This window comes from Rhinolophus ferrumequinum, chromosome 3, assembly GCF_004115265.2.
Source record: "Rhinolophus ferrumequinum isolate MPI-CBG mRhiFer1 chromosome 3, mRhiFer1_v1.p, whole genome shotgun sequence".
NCBI lineage: Eukaryota > Metazoa > Chordata > Mammalia > Chiroptera > Rhinolophidae > Rhinolophus > Rhinolophus ferrumequinum.
The window spans coordinates 95,049,533-95,076,990 of record NC_046286.1 but is presented as its reverse complement, the minus strand read 5'-3'; the positions used below and the strand labels follow the sequence as shown (position 1 = coordinate 95,076,990).

Here is a 27,458-nt window from a genome sequence, read left to right as displayed (position 1 = left end):
ATTTTCTAAAAAATTAGTAGAAACACTTCAAGTGTTATTTCCCAGCACTTTCTTAGAAGTATTCAGTTTCTTTAAAGAGCTAACCAGTTTCCTACATTTTTCCTTTAAACACTTGTCCAGATCTACTGAATTTGGGTGGAGTGCAGTGCCTTTCCTGTTGTCCTCTATATTGTACAATAGACTTAATTTAAGACCTTAAGGCGATTCGTAAGCTGATTTGTGGCTGTTCTTCTGAGTGTTAAGCCCTCTGTAATGCCGACCTCCACTATCACGGGCAGCTAATGCTTTGTGCGCGTGTGTTGTCTTCCCTGCTCCAAGCTCAGTGATGGATAGGTAGTAGGCAGAGCTCTGAGGTTATTTTGTTTTGTTTTTGTGTTTTCATATGTGTAACAATCCAACGTTTGTACCAAACGGTACTGATAGTTCTGAAAGTCCCAGTGAAATTCATGTTTACCTTTGGGGTTGAACCAACCATGTTCTCCCCAGAGTGAGTCATTTTATTTATTTATTTATTTATTTATTTATTTATTTATTTATTTATTATTAGTTTCAGGTGTACAAAGCAATGTAGCACACATTTACACCCCTCACCAAGTGATTAACTCTCCTCCCAATCTACTGCCCCTCTGACATCGTGTATAGCTGTTTACAGTACTATTGACTATGTTCCCCATGCTGTACTTTACATCCTGTGACCACACATACACAGACACACACACACACACACACACACACACACACACACACACAGAGGGTGCCAATGTATACGTATTTTAAGAAAGGAAAACACTGTATTAAAATTGTAATACTCAATATGTACCGGTAACAAAAGATGAATACAAGTCACGTTTGACATCTGCAATTACAAGAGGTGCTCAAAGTGGTTACTTTCAGCATAATTTTAATACAGTTTTTGTTTTTTCTTAAAATGTGTCTACATTTTTTTGGCACCTTCTGTGTGTGTGTGTGTGTTTAATTATAGTTGACATTCAATGTTATTCTACTTCAGTTCAGTTTCAGGTGTACAGCACAGTGGTCGGGCATCTACACAGTGTATGAAGTGATAAGTCCGTTGCCCACCTGGCAGCATACATAATCTTTACAACGTTATTGATTATATTCCCATGCTGTGTTTCACAAACCCATGACTGGATTGTGATTACCAATTTGCACTTTCTAATCCCTTCACCTTCGCCCCCTTTCCACAACCCCCTCTCATCTAGCAAGTGAGTCATTTTAGAGAAGCTCAAGGTACTTCTCTAAACCACATAAGTGGCATGCACACGCCCTCCTTATAACCACAAGTCAGAAACCCGAAGACGTACAGTTCATCTTCCTCTCGTTACTTCTGAGTCAGATGTTGTAAGGGCGCAGCTGACCACCAGCTGAGACAGAGTTGTGGGTGAAGATGTATATGACTGCTGGACTTTTTTTTTTAATGAAGTAAAATTCACATCACAAAATTAACCATTTTGAAGTGTACAATGGTGCGGCACTTAGTACTTTCACAATTTCGTACAGCTACCCCCTCTGTCTGGTTTCAAAAACCTTTTCATCACTGCAAAAGAAAACCCCATCCCCAGTAAGCTTGTCTGCTGGATCTTGAAGTTAAAAACTCCAGCTATCTTCCAAAAATAGCCCCTCTCTCTTGAGAGTAAACTGAAGCATGAATAGAGAGGCTTAACTGTAACTGGATGGAAATGAACAGTTCTAGAATCTTTTATTTCCTAATTCTTTCGCTGTTTACTTCAGAACATGCAGAGAGCTGTTTTAGAACATTGTGAGTTGGAAATGGAAACCGGTGACATCACTGTATATTTGATTGGTCAAATCCACTGAGATCAAATGAGGAGGCTTTTTCCTGATTGCTTCATGATTCATATACATGTTTTCTCTGTAATGAATTACAATTAATTAAACTAGATGTGCTGAGTACCTACTATGTGCACAGCTGAAAGTGACAAACTTTTTCATTAATATATGATTAAAAACCATGCCTAGTGAGTAGAGTGAATTACCAACACACTGTACCAAAAAAAAAAAGGCAGTGTGATTGTGGGCTACAGTGGGGGGGAATAGATAAAAGAAGACTCTAGCAGGTCTTTTGGGAAATACAGATTTTGAAAATTTGGAACAGCGACAGGCGTGGGTAGAGGGCACTGTAAATGTAAACATGTGAGGAAAAGCACAGGGGAGAGAATGAGAATCAACGTGGTATGAGGGGCTCCTCTTGTTTCTACAGATGATCAGTGCAGAAAAATGAGGTCACAGTAGTTATGGAGAGCCTTTAAGTGAAACAGACCAAATCACATGAATTTTATACTTTTGGCAATTAGGTATATGCCAAAAATGATCATAAAGTAGTAGGAAATAATTTTCTGGACAAAAGCTATTTTGAATGTATAACAAACAAGATCAATCTGTAACTTCATTACAATCCCATTAAAATATCCCAGTAAGTTCTTTGGTGGAGATTGACAAGCTAATTCTAAACTATATTGCAAATATATGAAAAGATATACTACATTGGAAAGGGAAAGGTCAAGAATAGCTGAGACAACCCTGAAGAAGACGAATAATGTTGAAGGATGTATCCTAGCAGAGAGTGAGACTTACAAAGCTACAGTAATTATGTGAGTGTGGTATTGACACAGATAGACAAGTGAGTCAATGGAACAGAATTAGAAGCCAGAAACACGGTCACATCTACAAACACACTTGGCTTATGTCAAAAATTATTCAGTGCAAAACACTGAATAAAAAAATCATTTTTAATAAATCACGCAGGGTCAATTGGATATTCATATAAAAAAATTGACCCCCTACCTACACTGGACACAAAAACTGAGTTCATGTGGGTCTAACTGAAGGTGGAAAAAAGAAATTTAAAACAGAGCCGCTCAAACTATCTGTAATGAATAATCTTTAAAAACATTTTTTAAATTTATAATCCACTTTAGTAAAATAAAATAAAATATTGCTTACGTATCAAGTCAATGCCAAGTTGCTATAAAATTCCTTAACATTTACCCACAATATCTTTACCTTGTCATGAACTGATAACAGACATTTGGAGACTAATACCACTTCCTGGACTTTGAATATGTCATTCTTCTAGAAGATAACATGTAAGAATATATTCATGATCTTGGGGTAGGTCATAAGGCACCAAAAGTCCTGACTTTTCCAATGGAGGAAAATGCTGGTATATTAGACTACAGTAAAATTAAGAACTTCGGTTTATCAAAGGACACCGTTAAGTAAGTCTTTCCCAATGAAGGGACACCCACTTCACAAACTGGGAGCAGATATTTGCAATACACATACACAGCCACAGGAAACAAAGGCGTTCCTATCCAGAATAAATAAACAACTCCACACATCAGTACGAAAAGGAAAGACTCCAACAAAAAATGGGCAAAAGATTTTTTAGCAGGCAGTCACAAAAGAGGATATCCAGATGGCCAACAAGCCTAGGAGGAAGTGGGCAATCCCGTTAGTCATCAGGGAAACGGGCAAATTAAAACTACAATGAGATTACCACACTGAATTTACTAGAAAGGCTTAAATGGAAAAGATCCACAAACCACCGTGTGACCCTGGGACATGCCACAATGACGAAAATGGTCAGCTCTTTCTACCTGCAAGAGCAGGAGTGACTTTCACAATCAGGGTGTGAAAGAGGCCAGACACAAGATAGTGCATCAGGTGTGAGTTCATTTACGTAGTTAGAGCTCCAAAACAGGCAAAAGTAACCTGACGTTTCCAAGCCAACACCAGAGTAGTCTCTGGGGAGGAGAGAGGCAGTGACAGGGAGCAGGGGGCCCAGAAGGCTTGTAGAGTCCTGACAGTGTTGTGTCCCTTGATCTGGGTGTCCATCCGTATGTGCGGTTTGTAAGCATTCATAAGTTCACAGTGACAGTGTGTGCACTTTTCTAGGTGTATAGAGTAATGTCAATATAATAGTTTATTTAAAAAAATCAGTTAACCATGATTATACTTGATATTGGGAAAAGAGAAGGGTTTTTTTGTTGTTTTGTTTTTTAAATATTCATTGGGAGGCCACTCTGAGACGGCGCTGTATGTCCAGTGAAACAGTCGCGTGAAAGAGGTGGGAATCAAGCCCATAAAGGGCACGCTGGAAACTGAAATATCGGCAAATATAAATAAAGCCTGTGTTCTTTGCTTGAAGTCACAGTTGCCCCTCCCGCAGGAAGGCTTGTTTTTCTAATACACCATTTAAATCGTAAATAAGAATTTCTCCTGTCAAGATTTCAGCTGAAGAGCAAATCGTAAAACATGAAAAATGAGAAATAAACACCACGTATAATTGTGATAGATGTTAATAAGGAAAACAGGGTGCTATTTTCCAGAAATTGCGGAGGCTCCTGGAGTGACTAACGAAGGCAGGGATGAAGTGAGCTAAAGGGGACTGTGGCAGGAAAGGCAGGCAGGGCTGAGGCCAGTGCAAGTACCGCCAGCAGCTTGGATTTTATTGTAGAGGCAACGAGCCACGAGATTTTAAAGCAGCGGAGTGAGAGGACCTGATTTACCTTTGTAAACGTTCCCTCTAATTACTTTGGGAAAGTACCCTGGAGAGACAAGCGTCTGTAAGTAGGCTGGTCCAGCAGTAGACCATTAGAGCAATTCAGGTAAGAGATTTGGCTCTCATTTAGGGTAGGGGCAGAGGAGACCTACAGATACACACGATATAGTTTGGAGATAAAAGCAATAGGATTTGGTGTTGAATTGGATTTGGCAAGTGAAGGAAAGTGGGAATAATGACTCCTAGGTCTGGAGGTGGAGCAAGGAGGAGAAGAGTGGTGCCTTTTCCTGAAGTGGGGAGGACGTGGTAGGGAAGACAGGCTTTATACAGAATAGAAGATACCCATGCAACGTGTGAGTGGAATATGCAAGCCTGACATTTAGGGCAGATGTCTGGGTTAGGGATATAACTTTGGGAGTGTTCATCATTAGAAGGCTTCAAAGCCTTTAGGACTGATGACATCACCTGGGAGGGACTGTGAAGAGACTTCAAATTTTAGAGTTGGGAGCAAAGGAGAAAAATGAGGACCGGGTGATGACCTAGGAACAGGTGACAGATTTCTCCCATCTTGTGTAAGTTTTTGATTAAAACGCGTCGCTTGTCTCAAACTTAGGGCCATTTGGAGTGCAAAAAGTCACGTTGAGAAAGAAAGCGATGAATTTTATTTTCAACATAGAATTGTTGACTCAGACGTAATTGACTGTATGCCTCTTGGATTGTAGAAGAGCCTGTTGAAAACCAGAAAGTTCAATTCACTTGTTCAACTTCATTTTAGTTAGTGACAAAACGGTTTTGAAATCAGAAATTTTACGACATTTAGTCTGCTACTTTCATTGTGAAACTTAAGTTAGCAGGCCCCCTGTTTGCTGGTTAAATGACTTCAAGTGAAATGTTTTCACTAATCTCAACGGATGTGAGACTTGGGCTGTAGTGATAGGATTTCTCAGTCCCAAAAAATCCATACGTGAGAGTGATTGCAGTCTTTCCTTCAGGCTCTGATGGATGAGATTCTCATGCTTCAAGATGAAATCAGTGACCTCCAGGCATCTCTCGCAGAGGAGCTGGTGTCCAAGTCCCCAGAGTGCGACCCTGCGGAACAGCTGGCCCTACAGTCCACGCTCACCGTCTTAGCAGAGCGTATGTCCACCATCAAGATGAAAGCATCAGGGAAACGTCAGCTGTTGGAGGTAACAAGGAACTCTGAAGATGCCCCTCACGTCCCCCTTAACTCTTATCATTGTGCTGACAAGTATCTGGGTTACTTATGTGACCTCCATTTTTATTGTTTCCCCACTCTTACGAAGCTGGATTTGTGTCTCCAGGAGATGTCTTGTGGACAGAGCACTGAGTCAGTGTGTAGCCATGAATGCGTCTTTTCACCCCTTTCTGCCTTATTTCAGCATGAAAAAATGAGCATGTGGAAAGCAAATACTTGGTAGACAAGCCTTGTGAAGAAGAATTGTAGGTTTGCACAATGGTTCGCTATGTTGAACTGAGAGCATTTTATGAACACTATTTCTAATGCTGTGAAGAATAAATCCTTAATTGCTGCTAGCCGGTTCACGCACACTGACTCATGAAAAATTGTTCTTGCAATTCCAGTTCTCATGTTACTTAACTTTAATACAGACGGTGCCAAAAAACATGTATACATTTTAAGAAAGGAAAATGTATTGAAATTGTAATACTCAGTATATACCTATAACAAAAAGTGAATACAAGTCATGTTTGACCTCTGCGATTATAAGAGGTGCTCAAAGTGGTTACCATCAGCATAATTTTAATACAGTTTTCCTTTCTTACATTGTGTACACAGTTTTCTTTGGTGTCCTCTGTATTATTTAATACAGAGAAATATTTTGGTAACAATAACTTACGTGTTAAAAATAAGTTCTTTTTCTTTGTTCTCTTATAACTCGTGGCCCTAAACATATATAATGTTAAACTGGAAACTCCTTCAGTGTGTCTGTCTCCTTGTATCTCCAGGGTTTATAGCAGCTTCCCAGAGATATAATGAGTTCTCAATACATTTCTTATATGAACTTAATATTATTTTATTTAGCTGCTGGTTGTAGTGTAATTCAATTAACCACGGTCCTTTTGTTGGGTGCATAGGCTCTTTCTAGTTTTACCTATTATAAGATTAGTTAAATCATATATTTGTCTATTTCTTGTTTGGGATAAATCTGAAATCAACACATCTGCTCTATTTAATCTCTATTTTAAAAGTTTATTTTTTAAAAGTTTAATTTTAAAAATAAGAAATTATTCATAAACTAATTTTTAAAGTATTTAGAGTACCTTAAGAATTAAATTTTTAATTTATTAATATTTTCCCAAGTTACTCTATGAAACCCTTGTGGAGTTTCAAAATAAAGTGATGGGCCTAGATTTTTTTTTTAATGTGAATTACTTGCCATCACTGAAAAGAACCCAGAGATCTAGCCAAAAAATTTGAATTTCTGTCTTCACGCAAGAAACTAGTAACACTGGGTCACCACTTCTTGCAGGAAATCAATTGCCTGAACCTGCATGATGCTACCTTTTTTAGGTGGACCCTCTGTTCTTCAGTTTGTCGCAGTCCCCACCCCTCCCTACAGTTTCCCCAACATTAAGGTCAAGCACCTATTGCCGTTTACTGACTGTCTGAGGCCATTGTTTTGTTCTCATCCTTGATCACTTTCCATTCATTCACATTATCTTCCTGGTCCTGCAGGTATGTTATGTAAGAGCCCTTAAATGCTAGGTGCACACTAGAATCATTGGAGAAGCTTTTCAAAAAATACTAATTTTGAGACTCACCTCCGGAAATTCTGATTTGTTGTTCTGGTATGTGGCCCAGGCATAAGTATTTAAATTTTTTAAATTAAGTTTCACAGTTTATTCTGATGTACCACCAGGGCTGAGAACCACTGCTCTATTGTGTTGAATCCTATTGATTTTACCCTAGGGTGATCCATGTTACCTTCTACTTAATTCGTTAGGAGAAGTTAAATGATCAGCTGGAGGAACAGAGACAGGAGCAGGCTCTGCAGAGGTATCGCTCTGAGGTCGACGAGCTGGACCACTGGCTCTTAACCACCAAGGCCACCCTGGACCTTGCACTGGGTACACCCAAGGAGCCCATGGACATGGAGGCCCAGCTGGAGGATTGCCAGGTATGCAAATGTCTCGAAGGAATATGTCAAATCACAAAGCACGTTTTTAAATGTAAAAACATATATTTAGCATAATAGTTAAAAGGCTTGGTATGGGTATATGGTTTTTCACAACCTATGTACTTTACATATTTAGAGAGTAGGAAAACAAAACCTTATAAAAGCTTAAATGAAATTCAAACATGGACTTAGTCTTTTGAAAAATTTTACTAATAGTTTCTAATCTTTAGAACATCTTCAACTTTCTAAGGGACATTTTTAAAAGACTATAGATACCAAAACATGTAGTGTGTATATTTGGTGGCTAATAAGAAATACAAAGCCAATGAGAATTAGTATCAGTAAATCAGACTGGATAAATACAACAGAAGGTGCTCCATTGCAATGTTGGTTCTAATTCTAATATTTTGTGGAAAACCTGGAAAAACTGTCAGTCATAGAAGGATAGATTGAACGTGGGAAGGTTGTCTTTTGGAGCAGAAAATTTCCTTCCTCTGGTGTGTGGTCTCTGGGAATTAATGTAAGAGGTAATGGCGTTACGGTTTTTATTGTCACATAATTTTCTTACTTCTTGATTATGGAAATTTTCAAACTCACATACAAGTATAGAGACTAACTAATGAACTCCGATGTACCAATCATCAAATTTCAATATTAAATTGTTCGGGCAATTTACCTATATGTATTCAAGGCATTATTATTCTCTGCCTTAATGGTAGACAATAGGTCAAAAGAAAAATCAGAAGAAAAAAAAATAAATATAAGATACATGCTAGTGTTTTCTATTCTATGTATCATCTTTTCTAAAATTTCTTCCTGAAAAGAGACATCTATTTTTAGCATTTCCTTCTAGCACTTGAAATCACCACATGCACTAGAATTTTAAAATATGTTTCATCAGTACTCCCACTGCTCCCTTTTGCATATCTCTATTTTTATAGTCATGTATAAAGTCCATAATTCAGATAATATATTTCAGGACTTTTACAGAGTATTGAAATGGCATTTTGATAATATTTTTAGAAACTAGAAGCATATGGAATCACACAAGTTTACAGCAGCTCCTCGGTCAATTCAAATCTAGTATTTAAGCCAGTTATATAATTCTAAGTGTGGCTTTTACACAATATTAGGGCCACATTATGATTTTTGGGACCCTGAGAACTTTGCTTCCATGGGCCCCTGCCCCTATAAAAATACTAAAAATTATATTTTTATTTTATAACTGCTTTGGTACAAAAACTAATATAATCCAGGGTAGAGTCATGATTATTATATTCACTTTTTCTTCAGATTTTAAAAGAAATTACAATCAAGACATGTTCTTGGACCTCCCAAACTATTATGGACCCTCAATACTATGCCAGCTGTACCTAATGGAAAATTCATCCCTGTACAAAATTATATTAATTTCTCGGAAATAATCCTTAGGATATCATCCTTTAAACCTCGTTTCATTAAAAATTTTACACTTCCATTTAGTTTTTGGTTCAAACCTATATTCTTAAAAGTTTATGGCAGGAATTCTGATTTTGAACAGGGAAATAAAATATCTTTTCTTATTAATTATTCAATTGAAAATTACTTGATAGATTAAAAAGTGCATTTCAAAGAGTTCAGAATTAAGGAATATAAAAACAACAATTTCTGTAGAAAAGAAAATGGGTATTATTTGTTCTGCTAGATTTTTGTTTGTTTGGTTTTGGTTTACATCTTGCTGTGGATGAAGAGAAACTATTTTGCTTCTTCTGGATTAGTTTCCATTTTAGAAGAAAGCCAGCAGCACTAGAGAGTGGTGACAGAAAGTAAAGTAAAATTCTTAGGGAAACTTGCAGAAATGTAAGGTTAAAAATACATCATATAAGAAACAAAAATAAATAAATAAATAAAAATCAAGAAATAAAAGCAGTACTCAACAAAAAAAACCAAAGAAGCAGTGTTTTGAAAGAGAATCCCTTTTACATTGACAAGGGTTATCATGTGACATCTTCACTGTTATCAGCTATAAGCATTACAATCTAACAGTAAAATAATAAAATAATTGTAAGAGTGGGATAACATTAAGGGATGGTCTTTTCTCCTTATCTAGGGGTTAAACAAAATGGGCTTTCCATGTGTTTTTCCAATATGTCTTTTGTTCTATGATATTTAATCTTAAATAAGAGAAAAATTAAGAAGCTCAAGGAATTTTTAAAAATCTATACACTACTCTTTCAGGCTGTAGGCAAAGTAGGAAAAAAACAAAACAAAACAAAAAAACCCCATAAAGACATGTTCTTTGGATGAAAGACTGAAGCAAGTGTTGTGTTCTGCTGTGAGAAACGGTCTTTGCAGAGCGGGTGTGTGAGTTTCATCCTTATTTCTGTCACCCCAGAACATGCTGGTGGAAATAGAGCAGAAGGTGGTAGCCCTGTCGGAGCTCTCCGTCCACAGTGAAAACCTGCTGCTGGAGGGCAAGGCCCACACAAAGGAGGAGGCTGAGCAGCTGGCTGCGAAGCTGAGAACCCTCAAGGGGAGCCTTGTGGAGCTGCAGAGAGCCCTGCACGACAAGCAACTCAACATCCAGGTGAGGGCGCCAGCCAGCGGCAGCGATGCAGGGCTGCTGGGACAGCCGGATACTGTGCATTGCTGGCGTGCCTTTCTGAGCCTGGGCCGTATAAGGAAAAAGCGGGGAATGGTGCACACTTATGTACCTGCTTTATGCAAACTTGGGCATCGATTTGAAAATAGGTTTTATACGGACTATTTAAATCCATTGACGGGATGATTGCAGTGTAGGAAAGAAAAGAAATGAAAATGAATACCCAAATCTAGCAAATAGACAGTATTTAAAAATATTTAAACATAGGTCATAGATTAAGATGTCCTTTGCCATTTTTCCATTTATCTTTTATTTCTCCTCTATTCTACTTTTCAGGTATACTCAGAGTTTTTTATTTAGGGTCCACAACTTTAGTCTTGTCACATATTTCAGGTGAAATGAAGCTTTTTACTATCAGGTAGTGACCTTACTGTTTCCTGGTAGTGATTTTTGTTTTATATTACTAGAGCTTTTGGGGGATAATATTTGCCTAGTATTATTTTAATTTTCCTCTGATCTCACTTTTCTGTGTCCTTATGTTTTAGATTTGCTTCTTTTAATGAACATTTAGCTATGTTTTGTTGGTTTGAAACACTTTATCTTATCAGAAAATCTCTAACTTTTAAAGGGTGGGTTTAGTCCATTTAAATTTATTGTGATGACTGACACGTTCAAACTTCTATCATCTTTCTTTTCGTTTTCTATTTTTTTCCTGCTCTTTCTATTATCCTTTCTTCTTTTAACCTTGTTTTAAATGGTTGCATGCTTTTCATTCTTTTTACCTTCTTTTTTTTTTAACCATGCATACCTAAAGTTCTAAGTTTATATCTTAATCTCCCTCCAGATCAATATAAGGGCTTTAAAATACTTTTATTCAGATTTCTCCCCTGCACCTTTCATACTGTTGTCCAGTATTTTTATTTTGTTCTTTTTTAATCCCTACAAATTAGATGTTACTATTATTATCCTACACAAAAATTAAGCAAATATTTATTGAGAATCTACTATGTGCCAGCTACTGCTCTATATGATAGAGTGAAGGAATATGGGAAACAATTATGTATCGGTAACCACATATTTATATTTACATCTGTATATTCCTATCTTCAAAGGATTATGGTTGAGAGAAACAGATAAGAAGTAACATTAAAAAGCATCATTATCTACTAAGTTAGAAGACGGTAAGAGCTATAGGTAAGATGCCATAAGGCAGGTAGATAAGGAAAGGTGGGGCTGGGCAAATTTATAGCCTTAAACAGGGGAACCACAGTAGCCACTCTAAGGTTACATTTGAAGGTGTGAACCAAGTTGCCATGAAGGGAGAGAGTTCTAGGCAAAGGGGAAAGTAAGTGCAAAGGTTCCCAGGTGGGATCATACCCAGGATGCTCAAGGAGGCCAGTGTGGCTGGAGTGGAGTAAGCAAGAGGAGAGTGGTAGCAAATGAGGCCATACAGGTAACATGGGGCCCCGGCTTCAAAGGCATCATTGTAGGCATCATATGGACGTTGGCTTTTGCCCAGGGGAAGATAAGAAACCATTGGAGTATTTGGGAACAGAGGAATGACAAGAACAGATTTTGACCACTGAAGGGGGTCTGGGTGGAAGCTGAGAGACCAGTTAGAAGGCATAGAGTAGAGGTAGAGAGTGGTGACGAGAACTTCTGAGATTCTGGATAGTTGAGAAGATGAAGACTATCCGAGGAACAGATCTGGGGGGAGAAAGAGTAGTTAGGTCAGTAGTTTAATTTTGGACAGGTTACATTTGAGATGCCTATTAAATGTCAAGTAATGGTAGGAAATCAGGGGAGAGACCGCCACTGAGCCTGCAGCTGGTCCTTAAGGGCATGAGACTGGCTGAGATCACCAGGGAGTGAGGAGAGAGAAAGAAGACCAAGGTCCTAGAACCAAGCCCTGGGACACTCCAGCGTTAAGAGTTTGGAAGACATGGAAGAGCCCACAAAAAAGAGTAAAAAAGAGAAACCAGGGATGTGGAGGGAAGACTGAGGTTTTAGTTCCCTGAAGGCACTTGAAGACAAGTGAGGTAAGATGAGGACTGAGACCTGACCACCGGGTTTACCCACAGGTGGGTCTTCCATGACCTCAACCACAGTTGTTTCAATGGAGGCCAAAGGCACTCTGAAATGAAAGTGAGAATGGGAGCAGAGGTGTGGAGAGGGGCCGTGCAGGTAACTGTAAATGGGAGCAGAGGAATAGGATAAGCCACACGAAGTGGGTCAAGAGAAATTTGTTTCCTTTTAAGACAAGAAAAATGATGACATTTTTCCATGTAGATGGAAATAACTCAGTAGAGGAGAAGTTGATGTAAAAGAAGTGAAATTGCAAGAACCATTTTCTTGTGTAGGAGGGAGAAAATAGGATCAAAGGGGAGGGTGTGATCTTAGAACTACAGTGTCAGGAGGGAGGAAGACACCTGTATTTGAGGACAGAACCTGGGAGGGGCAGGGCACAAATATCGAGGTGGAAACCTAATATACGTTCACTGTGATTGCATCTGTTATCTCAGTGTAATGATGATTTTTTTCAGACTAAACTATATATTTTTAGTTCTTTGCTAATCTTATGATTCTATGACCTGAAACATCAAACCTAATTATAACAGACAACTATTAGAAGCAATGGAAAAATTTAGTAAAATGATTGACTTATTAAAAAGATAAAATAGAGAATCAAAAAACAAGTTGGAAAAATAGTGAATAATAATTTTCCATCTATAATACCAATGAAGGATAAACTGTTTGGAATTCTAAGAAATAACATTTTAAAACCTAATTGAAAATGCAAAACAAAGTGAAAAAAAATGGAGAGATAAATTTTATTCTAAGAGAAGACTACAATATTTTAAAGATGTCAATTCTTCCTTTACTAATACATAAGTTTAAGTTATCCTCAACTATATATGAGTATTTTTGGAGTGTAACAACATGATACTAGGTTTATTATATGGACTAAAATAAACATGAAATGACCATAAAATTCTGAAAATGAAGACTTAGAAGGAGCTAATGAGTCTTACATCAAAACACAGTATTATAATAATTAAAATATCCCTGTGTTGGTGCAATAAATGGATGAACAAAAAATTAAATAGAATACATATTCCTGAAGGAAGCTGCAGTATATAAGGGAATTTGATAAACGTTTAATGTAGCAGTTCAAATCAGTGGATAAAATATGACTCAATACAAATAATAATAAAGTAATAGGTAAACCACTTGAAATAAAATGACCTGGACTTTCTGTCTCATTCTTTATAGAAAAAAGATGTATCGCAGATGGATCAAAGATTTAAATATAAAAATTAAACTTGAAAAGTTCTGGATATATGGGTATATATTTTTTAAAACCTTAAGATGGGAAGGACATTTGCCACTAAGCCCAAAACCCAGAATTTCCGTTTGTTTAAAAATACTACACAAAAATGAAAAAGTTTTTTGTGACCAAAAGAATATTAACCAAATTAAAAGACATGGACAAATAGGAAAGAAACTATGCAATTCACATGACAAGTAATAAATTCCCTAAATTTCCACAAATATTTTGTAAATCAATAAGAAAAGGTCACCTAATAGAAATACGGGCAAAAAATATGAAGAGATAATTTAAAGGGAAAAAAATACAAATGGCCAATAAACATATGAAAAGATATTTTGAAGTCACTATTGGAGAAATAAATGCAAATAAAGACAAAATACAGATTTTCACCTTAAATTTGCATACTTTACAACGCACATGCAATCTGACTTTATGAATTAAAAGAAAAAAAAGTCTTAAAAATATGAAAATTGCACAAAACTAGGATGGTTTTCTAACTGTAGAATTACACAATAACTCACTTGGTTTTGTTAAGAGGTGTTATCAATCTAATGCATAATGACACCACCCCCCATACCCCCACGCCCCATAGGTGTATGTGAATAAACTTAATTAATCTCTAAAGAAACCAAACAAAGAGAAAGGCTTCAAGGTTTCTATCTGGAATAGCTCTCCTTTCCTTTATAAAGCTTCAGGTGTGCCCTACCCTGAGGCGGGTAGGAATGGAAGGGACTACCTAATACACAGGCACGGGGAGGGATTAAACTGGGTGGGGACACAAATTCCAAGCCCTCAGGGCCTGGGAAGGGACTGATGCAGGCCCAGTCAGAACCCTGGCAAGCTGGTCCCCTGTTGGATAAACAGCTCCTACTCAGCCCCAGCTATTGTCATACAGAAATTCATGGGCACCACAGCTAGATCTTCCAGAGGAAGGAATTTTGGATTTCTATCTAAAATCTCCCAATTTTTAAACATTGACATTTACTTCTAAAATTTTAAAATAATTTGTGTGCCAAACAAAGCATATCCAGCAGCCAGTCTTGGTTCATGGGCCATCACTTTGGAACTGCTGTTCTTAAGCTTCCCCAGCCTGGTCCCACCCAGTTATTAACTAGGTGACCCGGGGTGAGATCCTTGAACTTCCCTTACCTTTCTTACAAATCAGTTTTCTCATCTGTAAAATAGGGATAATGAGAGTATTTGACTTAAAAAAAAAAAATCCTGAGGATTTTAATGCAAGTAATGCTTGCTGTAAGTGCTCAAATCACAGTACATGTAATAATTAATAACAACAGCTAACAGTTTGCAGACCACATTCTTTGGGAGGGAAGGAACGCCTGACACGCTTGAAGGTGAGGTTTGAGCCTGGTCACGGCTGGCCTTAGCACACTGACCGCCCCTGTGGTTCTCACACCCCACAGATTGCGCCTATGGCCCTGGAGATTTTTCAGAATTTCCAAAGTCCTGATTCTGCCTGCAGGGATAAGCTTGCCTGCCGATATGTGGTAGTGTTTTACTGCATTGAAACTGATCATTGTTTGTTTTTAAAATATTTATAAATCCCATTATCTTTCATCTTTAATGAGTTTCCAGCATATAAAATATTGATGTTTTTTTTTTTATAATTAGAACTTTTGGAGGAGATTATTTTTCCAACTGTAGGACTAAACCGTTTATATTAGAATATAGGTTTATATAATATTATTGTTGCCATGAAAAGTTTCATTTCCCTTCGTGTAGAAAATTCAGAGTTGATCTGAAATGAACTAACATTAATTGGGAGGAAAAAAATCTTCCATTGAATATAGATGATATTGATGTCCATGAGGTCTTGCCCTTCAGTTGGGGTTTGCAGGATTCAGGAGACTGGAATACCTTCCTAAGTTGTGTATGGCCAGAAGCACATCCATTCTCAATGCTACTTATCTGTAAAATGGTCCTATCTATTGAGGGCATTCATTTTAACTAATCGGACTTCTATTCATATTAATGAATAACCAATTCCTTTAGTTTCCTCCCAAATAGATTCCTTCTTTATATGAAGAGACAGACTTACTGGCATAATATCTCTTGAGTCACATCTTCATAAAAGTTTAGGTCGTTTTCATACAGTATTATCCCTCCAGGGAAAAGAGAGTTAGCCCTATATAAATAATGGAAAACTTTATAAAGAAATGTTTTATGTAATGTTTAGCACTCCCCAATCCTCACTAATCTTCCAAAGAATGTTCCTGGCAAAAGTGGTTACTGTTCTAGTATTTCCAACATAAACAGCTTATGTAGCTCCACCCACCAAGGATTCTGGGGACCGGATTCTAGGGGAAGGAGTCACTTTACTTCCTATTCCCTTGAGAGGAGAGAAAACTGTTGTCAGACCTCAGAGAAAGTAATTAGCATTATTTTATTCCCTGTGTCAGTGCCTTCTCATCCTCAAGGGAGAAGGGATGAAATCTGAGCTGGATTCTTAATCCTTTTTTGCTTCCTGTGGTCCAAGTATAGTGTTGCATGATGACTAAATCAGTCGGAGAAAAATTTACTCACTGAAAAACCACCCTAATCACCTAGAGAGTACATGCTAGGCATCTGCTTTAGATGTTGCATAATTTATTTTTCTCTAAAGCTGTGGATTCAGTCAAATATGACTCGCTTCCTTAGACTTCGAGTCTTTGAATCTGAGTATGTATCTGTGCATGTAAATGTGGGTGAGAGGTCCTTACGACCTAACTTCGCAGTTGTCTTTTTTCTAAGCACAAATATTGTGTGGGGAACTTGAAAGAAAAGCTCTCAGACAGACAGTAGTAACCTGCCTGGAAGGGTGAGGTGGTGCCCTGAGAAGTTGCCACGTGAGTCTTCAGGCTGGGCTCTGGAAACAAACCTTTGAAGACGAGCAGAGCAGAGAGGAAGTGATTGGATCCCATAACTGACGGTCAGAAGGTTGTGCCCATGGCCACTGTTTCACTGGAGCAGCTCTGGCGGAGAACAACTTTCAGTCTCGTACACTAATATCTTTGGGGTCATTCTCTACAAGCCCCGTTAACCTGCTATTTCGTCCTTAGCAGAAGATCCGGGATCTCTCAGAGCTTATTCTGGGTAGACAGTGTGTTTTCAGATGAGAGAGAATCTGTTTCATGTAGGAATTTATGGGTGTCAGTCCTGGAAGAGTGTCCACTCACGCTACACCTCCCACTTTCAGGAAAATCGCTGTTCTTCTGGGAGAGGCATTCTTGGAGGACTAGGTAATATCCTGAGCTGGGTGTCACTAACCACCCATTCTGAAGGTCCTGCGAAATGCAGATAGCATATTTCAGATCCGTGGCACCCCCATCACTCTACCTACACCACATTCTCTTGCGGGGAGTCTGGGTCATCAAGGAAAGGCAGTACCTGTGAGCTAAGATGGCTCAGAATCTTGGAGAGGATTATATATATAATACTACCCTGTAGATTTCACTGTTTCCTTCTGTTCATTTAGCTTCAAGCACTGATACCAGTGTTGAAAAGTTCATCATCTCAAACATTTTAAAATTTAATTATGAGATTCTACTGAATAAGACAGAAGGGCAAACCGACCCCGTCTAACTTCCTGTAATAGTGTGAAATTCTTAAACTAGGAGAAACAGAATGGTCTTTTTGGGCAGTCAAGCCAGATGAGCTGGAGTGGCTGGATCCCATTCCATGGTCAGATTCAGCAGAGAAGAACCAAGGGATGGGAGGATGGGACCAGCAGCTCTGAACCTGGACAACAGGGTGACTCCTCTGGGGCAACAACCTACAGAATGTCCCTCTTCTCTGCACCACGTGCTCCAGCCATACCGGCCCCTTCGCTGCTCTTGCTCTCTGCGACATGCCACGCTTCTTTTTCCTTTCGGGCTTTGCCCCTGCTGATCCCTAGGCCTGGAAGGCCCTCCCTTCCCCTAGACCTTTTCCAAGCTGGCAGTTTCTCATTATTCAGTACTCAAAGCAGTTGTCACCTCTGAAGATGCCTTCTCTGGGCAGTCTAAGAATGGTTGCACCTTCACTTTCTATCCTATTTCCTGTTCTTTGTAGCTCTTATCACCATCTCTCCTACCTTGCTGGTTTATTGTCTGTCTCTCCAGTAGGGCCCTTGTCTGGTTCTTCCTTGGCAAAATACCCCCAGTGCTAGAACAGTGATGGACAGGCAGTGGGTGCTTCATAAGTATTTAGTGAATGAGTTATATTAAAATTGTATAATCGATCCTTTGACATACACACATACAGAGGGTGCCAAAAGACTGTATACCATCTCAAGAAAGGAAAACGGTATTAAAATTGTAATACTTAATATATACCGATAACAAAAGATGAATACAAGTCACGTTTGACTCTGCAATTACAAGAGGTGCTCAAAGTGGTTACCATCAGTGTCCAGACACTTCTGATTACGGTGAACTACTGCTTGAGCAACGTGGACCAAAGTGTCCACTTGTCTACATTTTTTGGGCACCATTGGCATGTGAGTAGAGAGGCTGTCATTCAGAACTAATTCCATTCTGATATGCAATACTTTACGGCCATTTAAATTCCAGCAGAACAAACAGGAAGGATAAATTCCTGCCCAGGTAATAAATAATTACTTTTGTCTTTCTCCTTTAGTCGACCTTTATTGAAGCCAGCAGTAGCAGCAGATGGTAGTGAGGTCTGGTCCTGGTGGTGATAGTACAGGAAGTGAGAGTTAGAGTTACTATGTTCTTGTGGAAGAAAATCGGGAATAATATCTGGTGACCACATCAGTCAGCTAAAAAGCCTCGCCTCTAAATAGGCAGTTTTCTCACTCAAACATTTCTGAGTGTAATCATCTATGGACTGTTCGTCCTCCTGCAAATGCCATAAATTCGATGGGTTTTGTGTTACCATTTTTTTTTAATTTATTAAATGTGGTTTCATATCCAAATGGGGCCACTCTGGTATTACACAGACCACACTAAAGTACTCGGTGCTCTGTTTTGGTTAAGGTTTTCCTGTGGGTAGTATGACTCTTGATTTCTGCCTCATTAAAAGCAGGGTACGGCACAAGAAAAGGAGGAGAGCGACACGGACCTAAGCGGCACTCAGAGCCCTGGTGTCCAGGAATGGCTGGCCCAAGCTCGCACCACGTGGGCCCACCAGCGCCAGAGCAGTCTCCAGCACCAAAAAGTAAAGCACTTCCTACCTCTCTCTATCAGGTCTGCTAAGCAAACACCTTGAGAGAAACGTTTTAGAAGGCAAAGTTACTAGTGCAGTAAAGACAGAGTACCCCTTTAGCTTCTCTTTGGACACAAGCAAGTCCTGGCTAAGTGTTTCAATGTACTGACGTGTGACCCCTGGAATGATAGGTCATTTTAAAGTCTGTTCTTTAAGAAAAGCTTTCCAAATAGTGTAACAATTAAAATCTGCCTTATCAAGGTTACCTACTCTATTTTCAGGCCTGCCCCATTTGGAGTCTATTTTATATAACACAAACCTCCCGGAAGCCTCTGAGAATTGGTTAAATTCCAGAGTTACATTTTTTTTTTAAAGAAATGCAATTTCAAGTAGCTACCATCACAAAATAGGATTGCAAATTATTGCCTAATGAAACCAATGAGCTTTGAATGAGAACGATTTGGGTAAGAATAAGAACAATTCCTCATTGATACCTCAACTTTTTGTATAGGGCATATTAAAATATTTTACTTTTTCAAAGAGTAAAGGCATTTATCATAAATAATGAAAGAGTGACACTGAATCTATTGATAATTCGATTTATGGGGTAAGTGGGGAATTAAGAGAGCTACTTGCTCTGGAGGATCCATCTTAGCTAGAACAAGGCAATATTGATTTTGAAAAGTCAAAGTGCATTTTGTACCACTGGAGGGCACCATTGCCCAGCGAAATTTTTAGTTTTCATTTCTCCCCCCACCCACCCCCACCACCAATATTTTTGGGGTATCTTTTTATCAAAGCCAAGAAAGCTAAAGTACTTTGGAAAGATGTTTGTGTATTTACCTAAACCACACCTTTTTACACTTTTAAATTTAATATGCAAACTTAAAAACTTACTATAAGACTTCTCTGGTAATTTTATACACATAGAACCATGATTGTATACGATATTCACAAAGTATCAACGGTTTCCATTTGTCCTTTTCCTTGAGCAGGAGTTGGAACAGGAATTAGCAGAGCAGAAGAGTCTCCTCCGGTCGGTAGCCAGTCGTGGAGAGGAAATTCTAACCCAGCACTCAGTGGCAGAGACCTCTGGTGGTGTTGGGTATGTTTCGAAACACTTTGTCTCTTCTTGTGACTGTTTTCCTGACAGTGGAAGCAATGTAAACATCTCACTCAAAGTTTTGTTTTAAACATCTGCAAAAATTTAATCATCCTGTTTTCCCTTTATGGTATTACATTTACTTGCATTTTGAACGTTTTGTTGCGCAGTGTGAGTATGGTGATTATTTATGATGGCTAGCTTGTTTGCCCTCTTTCCAGTATGCTCAGTATATCTGTCCAGAGAATATACTGAGGAGTTCACTCTTTGAAGTCAAATAAGAAATGCATATAAAATTGGATCCATGATGTTTCTAACTGAATATCTAACTGCAAAACCTTGTCCCTACAAGAGCTTATCTTCCCCTAACACCCTTCTAAAAACTGAATATATGTGCCTACTAAATGTCTTGATTTTTCTTGATCTATTTCTGTAATTTCTACATGCAAAGTCTTTGAGCCTCGAGTCCTGATTTGGAGTGGAGACTGAAAGTCACATACACAGAAAAGTGAAGTGTTAAAGACAAAAGTAGGGAAGTGGAGAATCTTCCAGTTGAAGATTTGGTTTAAAGGTCGGAAGGAAAAGGCACTACAGCAGAGCAGAAGTAACCCTGTCGTTTGGGTCAAGTCTGGGTTGTATTCGAGTTCTACAGCTCTCACCATGGAAAGGTGACTCAGCTCTGAGCCTCAGTTTGCTCATCTGTAGAATCAGAATAAAGATTGACTACCTTCATCACAGAAGGGCTGTGATAGCTGTGAATGTCAACCGAGGGGATAGATAGAAAAACTTTCTTCAAAATTAAAACATTGGGAAAAAAGTTTCAGTGAAACCTCAGTGTTCATGGATTGCTGAAGGTTGCAATTTAGTGGTATCCTTTGGCAACCATAAGATGGTGAATAACTTGAACTCCATCAACTCTAGTGTTCTCATTTCTGAACGTTTATTGGGAGGAAATAACCTAAGGGAGGAAATACATGCTATGAAGATAATTTTTGTAATATCATTTATGATACCAAATAGTTGGAAAGATAGACATGCCCATTAGTATTAAAGAGCCTAAGAAAAAAATTTATGCATATATAATCGTAACCAAAAATTACATAACAGTATCAGAAAATGTATGTGATACTAAGTAAAAATGTAATACGAAATTGAATGTGTAGTATACATATACATGTAAGTAAGAACCAGACTAGAATGTAGATTATCAAAACTAGCTTTGGAGAGGACATATTTGGAGATTTTTCTTTTATTTTTTTTTTCAGTTTAATCAATGCTGACATAGTTTGTTGACATAGGACATCAGTGTTGACTATATACATATATACACCTGTATGATGGTGTGTGTGTGTGTGTGTGTGTGTGTGTGTGTGTGTGTGTGTGTGTGTGTTTAGGAATTTCAAGGGCAAAATGATAGAAACGAAACTAAAAGGCAAGTGCAATAGACATGTTATGACAAAATATCTAGGAAATACGAAGGCATTCAAGAAAAGAAAAACAAAATAAGAAACAGCAAAAATATTGATACAACTAATAAATATCAATGTAAAAGAATCAGAATGGATACTACTATGACATCTATAGTCAGGAATTCCATTAAAATAACCCTAAATCTGTAAAAATTGTGCTAAAATATAACGGGTTTAAAAAAAAAAATCTCTGTTGTCCATCAGGCTTAAAAATGCTGTTAAGGCTGTAAATATGTGTCTGTATAAATCTGAAATGACAAACGCTGTTCCTGTTCTTTCCATGCTGACTCTGAGTCCAGACTTGCTTTCACTTTACATCTTCTGTTCTGTTTCCAATTCTTCTCAGATGTTTATTCATCCCTCATAGTTTTCTGAATATTTTTGCCTAACTCTATTTTTACAAAGAACCATTCACACATTGCCTCCTCATCACAAAAAGAAGTAGGAATCTTCTGCAACTTTATTACCGTGAATTTTTCTTTTCTTTTTTTTTTTTTTCCACTCCTGGCCCTTAGCTTTGGAAAGGACTCAGATGAAAGGCAAACAACCTCAAATTGCTCTTACAAATATCAAAATACTTGTAAGAGCAATTTGCTGTGATACTTTCTATGCAAGATTCACCTTAAACACTGCTTATAAATTCTTTAATTTTTACACAAATTCTTTAGAAAAGTCACCTTTAAATCTAGTTAATTACAATTCTACCGCACCTTTCAAGCCAATGCATAAATATACAAAGCAACAACCAAACACAAGTTAAGCAGTATCCAGAAGCCATATATGTATATTATATATGCAATACATATATATAATATATATGTAATGTAGATATATATTATATATATATATTAAATTTTATATTCAGTGTTTAATGTATTAGCTGATATTCTAAAACTATCAGTTGTGAATTGGTTTATATAAGAAAACCCCTGTGGGAGGAGCATAACTTGCTTTAAAGGTAAAAATGTAATACATGAAAAATAAGGACTATGTGACATATAGGAGGGTTGATGGAGGGGTAATTCCAAGATTTCCAAGGAAACAACTGGAAATTGATATAAATATCAAAGGGAAAGAAGAATATTTTTCAAGGGAAATGAGAGGCTATGGTCTAATTTAAAACTGATTTGCTGGTGATATTTTATATGTGTCAATGCTTAAATATATGAGTAGACATATTAAATATCCCCGGTGTTAAACTAAATTGTTATGCAAACATAAATGAAGTAAAAGTGATGAATTATAAGTTCACTACCACAAAAGACAGGACAGTAAAGAAATTTAATTTCATAAATACTGTTTTTTATTGAAAAAATTGTTTTGAAAAAAACCTCACAGAAAAGTCCAGAGACTAGCATGACAAAATTGGAAATGTCAATTTTATTTTGGCTTTTTTTTTTTTTCATGCAACATTACTTTTTTAGGTCAATCCATGGTGATACACATTGATCTAGTTCTTTCATTGTCACTGCTTAACAGTATTTTATCTTGGGAACATAGTTTGTTCATCCCTTTTCTTATTGTTGGGCATTTACATTGTTGCCATTTCTTTTTTTATGATTCCCTGCATTGTTGAACTTAACCTTCTTAATTAATATGTCTCTAATTGCACAAGCGGAACAGATTCTCTAAGTTATATCCTAGAAATAGAATTCTTGTATCACAGGCTTATAGGTAGTTTTCAAGGCTTACTTTCAACAGACTTACCTAAAGAAACTATTGTATTCAATTACTCTGAAAAGAATTGGCTTTGAGGTAAAGTGTACTATTATCCTGCTAAAGAACTTCTAATTTTTTTCCCACTCAAGCAAAAATTTCTATCAAAATAATGATTACTGTTTAATATACTTTTCATATGTTGTGGTTCTAGTTAGGACTTCAAAATTCCTGATAAGTTAGGATCTACTGGAACTTGGGTCCCCTAGATCCATTTTATTACCATTATCATTATCATTAGGCCCCATTTATTGAGTGGCTGTTATTTGCCAGATAGGGCTTTGGGCATTATGCATATATTCTCTTAGTTTAATTCTCATAATTCCGCAAAATAAATCCTATCTTCATTGTAAAGATGAGAAAATGGAGGCTTAGAGAAATGAAGCTAATTATTCAGAGTCCAAAAATCTAATGTGCTGGATCCAGGGATTCAAACTCAGGTATGTCTCACCTTTAAAGCCATTGTCTTTCTCAGCTGCCACACGGCTGCCTGTCTTTAAGGACGATGTGCCATGCCTTCCTTCCATGTTCTGGGCTCCCATTATGTCCTGCCACCTGGCCAGTAGTATTTTCTTTCGACTCAGAGTAAAAACTCTCAGTAAACTAAGTAGCATTTTTACTGGTTTTGAATTAAGTCATGAGCTATTTGTCAAAGGGTACTACTAGTCCATACACTTTCTGATTCCAAAAGTTACGATTATTTATATCTTTAATACTGAGCTGTTGTCAATGTATATTTTAATTATTCTTGTGCTCTTGGTTTAATTATGAGTAGGAATATATTTGTTTTACAGTTGGGCTCAAATGTTCTACTGTAATTTATAGTTTTAAAGTGTAAACTAAAAATTAAAGTAATCTGGTTCTAATTTTAGAGGCCAGATCTAAACTGTAGAGGCCAGTTACCTAAAACCTACCACCTTTTTGCACACATTGTAAACTTATTTATTCTTCTAATAGCGAAAAACCTGATGTGTTATCCCAGGAATTGGGGATGGAAGGGGAGAAATCACCTGCTGACGACCAGATGAGAATGAAGTGGGAAAGCCTACATCAAGAATTTAGTACCAAGCAGAAACTTCTACAGGATGTTCTGGAACAGGAACAAGAGCAAGTGGTATCAAACATTTTGCTTTTATATATTAACTAATGTGAAAGATGTACAGCTTTGCTGAGAATATAACTGTGCAGTAATCTATATTTTCATTATCAAATGAAACAAATCATTCTTCCTACATTTTTTTTAACAATGCTGTTTCACATGTCCCCTAATAATTATAAATTTATATGTGAAAATTTATGTGATTCCTAGATACGATTTTCCTCAGAGATGATTAATATCTGAGTACTCATTAGCATAAATCATTAAGTTTTAAGTGTTCCCCCTTTATTCACAACTTGGAAAATTATGGATGTAAATCAAGGGTATAGGAGTACACATCTAAGACAAAAGAAATCCCACAAATCTGGAACAAAATTGTCAAGTTATCTGTATTTTCCATTGCTACTTCCAGTATTTCATAGTTTCAGAAGATCTTAGTGAGAAACTGTTGGGACCTCCTCAGTGGGTCTAAAAGGAAGGGAAAGCTAGTAGGACCCGTCTGTGGCCTGGTTCCCAAGATGGGCAAGTGCTGTGTGATGTTGGACTCATTCATCAGGCAAGCCAACTCCAGTGGAATTGACTATAGCAACAGGAGGTTCCAGGCAGATAATGGCTGTTGGTTCACTAAGCAGAAGCCAGAGAGTCAGAGGAATCCACCGCTTGGAGAGCTAGTGAATGACGCCGGCCCCCAGGCAAGCCTGCGATGCTTATTGCAGCCGTGGCCCAGCAGGATTGTGAAGATAGAAACCTCGCCCTGGCTCCTGGGCCAGCAGTGCTCTTCTGTGCCACTCCATGACAGTCGTATTAACGGAGTAAATTCTAGGATTTTACTGTGGGTCTGAGGAGGCCGTTGTCCTTGTTGCTCTGGCCAGGACTAGTTTAGAGGCTGGGAGAGGCTGAACCCAAAGGTGAAGGGCATCAGTACATGCAGTGCATCTGAGGAGGAAAAAGCAGGAGCTGACAAAGCAGATGCAGCTCGCCAGGACGGCCTGAAAGGAGGTGGTCTCAAGGCTGGGTTGTGTCCGCTCATCTATGGGGAACCGTGCCGAAGTCCCTCCGGAGGCATTCATTCTGATCACGTTTTACAAAATCGTGTGGCATGCCACACTTTCTCACTCCCCTCCTCTGGTCAGGAGTCTCCTTTGCCACTGTCCACAAGAATTGTCCCAGCTCTGGGGAATATAAAGCCCTGTATTCCTGGAGGCAGTTGTCCCAGCATCATACTCACCCTGACAAATGGTGCTCTAGCCTTTTGCATGGACCTGCTGCCTGTTTGAATGAATCCGTTTCCACACCCCTGATCAAACATTCCTCAGGCTCAGCTTGAACTCTTGATTCCTGATGTAGATCTCCTGGACTCAACTGCTAGCTCACCTTCATGTTGTTGTGTTTCCCCATTCCTTTGACTGTAAGGGATATGTGCAGCCCTACTTCGGGGACTGCAGTCTTTTCTGACTGTCCTAAAAGTCAGATAAATCTGGGCTATTTCTCATAATATTCCATGCTTACTTATTCGCCATTTATTAAATGCCCAATCCCTGGGTTTCCCCTGTAGTCTATCCACCTTAAAACACCTGTGTGATCCATCCAGCACTGCAGACCACCTGGATGTTTCATCTATTACCTGCTCTTAGCTTGAAGAGCTCCGTTTTCTCCCAGTCAGTGCCATGTCCACACCCTGGAGTCCCCAACGTAGGCCTACACGCAAAAAAACTTCTCCTACGACCACTGACATTGCCACATGATATCGGGACTGTTTAAAAGTTTAGGTTCACATTGATAGCTCACTTTTCTGTGGAATTAGAAATGGAAAGCACTGAATGTTCTTTATTTTGTCACATTTTGGCAGATGAGTGCTTTCTTTCAAGAATCACTGGTCATTTGTACAAAGGGCCTCCTAGGCTGTTTTCTTCTCTTTGGTGTGAAGAGGTGAAAAAAGGCAAGGAAGAAGCAGTTTGGCTGTGAGAGTCTCCGAGAAGAAAGGGAATGGGCATTTAATGAACATATTTTGTGTCCTGGGTGTTAACGTTTCTAGCAATGCTGTGGGGACGTTGACATTATTTCTACTTCGTAGATTTGTAAACTAAGGCTTGGAGAGATTATATAATTTCCCAGGGTCTCATGACTAAGAAGAAGCAGAGCTGGGAGTGGAATGCAGGTCTGTCCAACTCCATATCCCTCCTTCTTCATTCCACCTTACTGACAATTTTGTGCACTGGATATACTTACTACCCTCACGTGTAAAACCGGGCACTTTTTTTTTTCAGCTTAAAGTTCACTGGGTCAACAGATATCTATCTCTCAGAGCAATTTTGCTTTGTTTGTGCACCTCCAACATATTTAGTGTCCCCACGCAGAATACCCTACATGGCTCATGGTCCTAGGAACCCGTAACTCCACCAAGGAAATATTTTATACATTTCTCAAAAGTTAAGCAACCATAGTAGTCTCCGTAAGACGAGTTCAAAAGGAAGCAGAAGTGAAAAAAAGTGGGAAGTCGCTATGGTATGTACACTGTAGATTTTAAGATGATGGATTTTAAAGAGCTGCCAGGTGGTGGGCATTCCAGCTATAGGGGGAATAAACAGGGCATGTCAGAGGATAATGAGGAATCAGCCTGGAAGGTCAGGTGACGATGAGATGTTCTAAAAAACGTGTAGGAAACTGAATTTGACTGGGACCATGATTAAAAAGTTTGAGTGCTGGGCTGTGTCATCGTCCTCATTGGGGAGACCCTGTGAGTGCCTAGAAGGGCTTGGGGTAGGAAAGTGAATGATGAAAGCAAAAGGGTCGGTCAAGGTCTGGCATTGGGATGGATTATTTCATCATGGAAAGTGCTGAAACGAAGAAGACAAGCAGAGAGCAAGGTTATGATGAGATTTCAGGCATTTTTCCTACCACTTTTTTTGGTCCATCAGTGGAAACCTTGTCTTTGCTGAATCTGATCACCATGTTTAGTGAACACAGTGTGTTGTAGAGGTCATATTTCTCTGGAAGAGGTTTTCATCAGGACAGATGTTCCAGTATCTGCTTCAATGTGTGCAATTCTAAATGAGAAAACCTGAACATAGTACATGAGCTCTTAAATGAACTGCCGCTCTTTGCCTGCAGCTCTACAGCAGGCCAAACCGGCTCCTGTCTGGCATGCCATTGTACAGAGGGGAAGGGCAGGCCCAAGATAAGTCTGCAGTGACGTCTTTGCTGAATGGATTGAACCAGGTCTTTGAGGAGGTTTCATCCCAGGTAGGGCTATGCTCTGGGTTTGCTCCTGGGTCCTGGTCTCCATGAACTTGTCCGTCCGTGGGCATGAACTG

The 27,458-nt window shown here is 38.5% G+C and overlaps 1 protein-coding gene across 4 annotated transcripts in view; it reads left to right on the top strand.

The window, feature by feature from the left end:
* The window catches only part of SYNE1 (spectrin repeat containing nuclear envelope protein 1), a 417,051-nt gene that overhangs the window by 277,198 nt on the left and 112,395 nt on the right, over positions 1-27,458 (top strand). For 3 of the 4 annotated variants that reach the window (XM_033094240.1, XM_033094230.1, XM_033094248.1), the window contains 7 exons: positions 5,539-5,733; positions 7,531-7,704; positions 10,079-10,270; positions 18,636-18,770; positions 19,754-19,863; positions 24,003-24,159; positions 27,256-27,387. In XM_033094240.1, coding sequence (XP_032950131.1) covers positions 5,539-5,733; positions 7,531-7,704; positions 10,079-10,270; positions 18,636-18,770; positions 19,754-19,863; positions 24,003-24,159; positions 27,256-27,387 — 1,095 coding nt within the window. The remainder of the gene's footprint in view (positions 1-5,538; positions 5,734-7,530; positions 7,705-10,078; positions 10,271-18,635; positions 18,771-19,753; positions 19,864-24,002; positions 24,160-27,255; positions 27,388-27,458) is intronic. The other variant, XM_033094253.1, reaches the window with a different exon arrangement.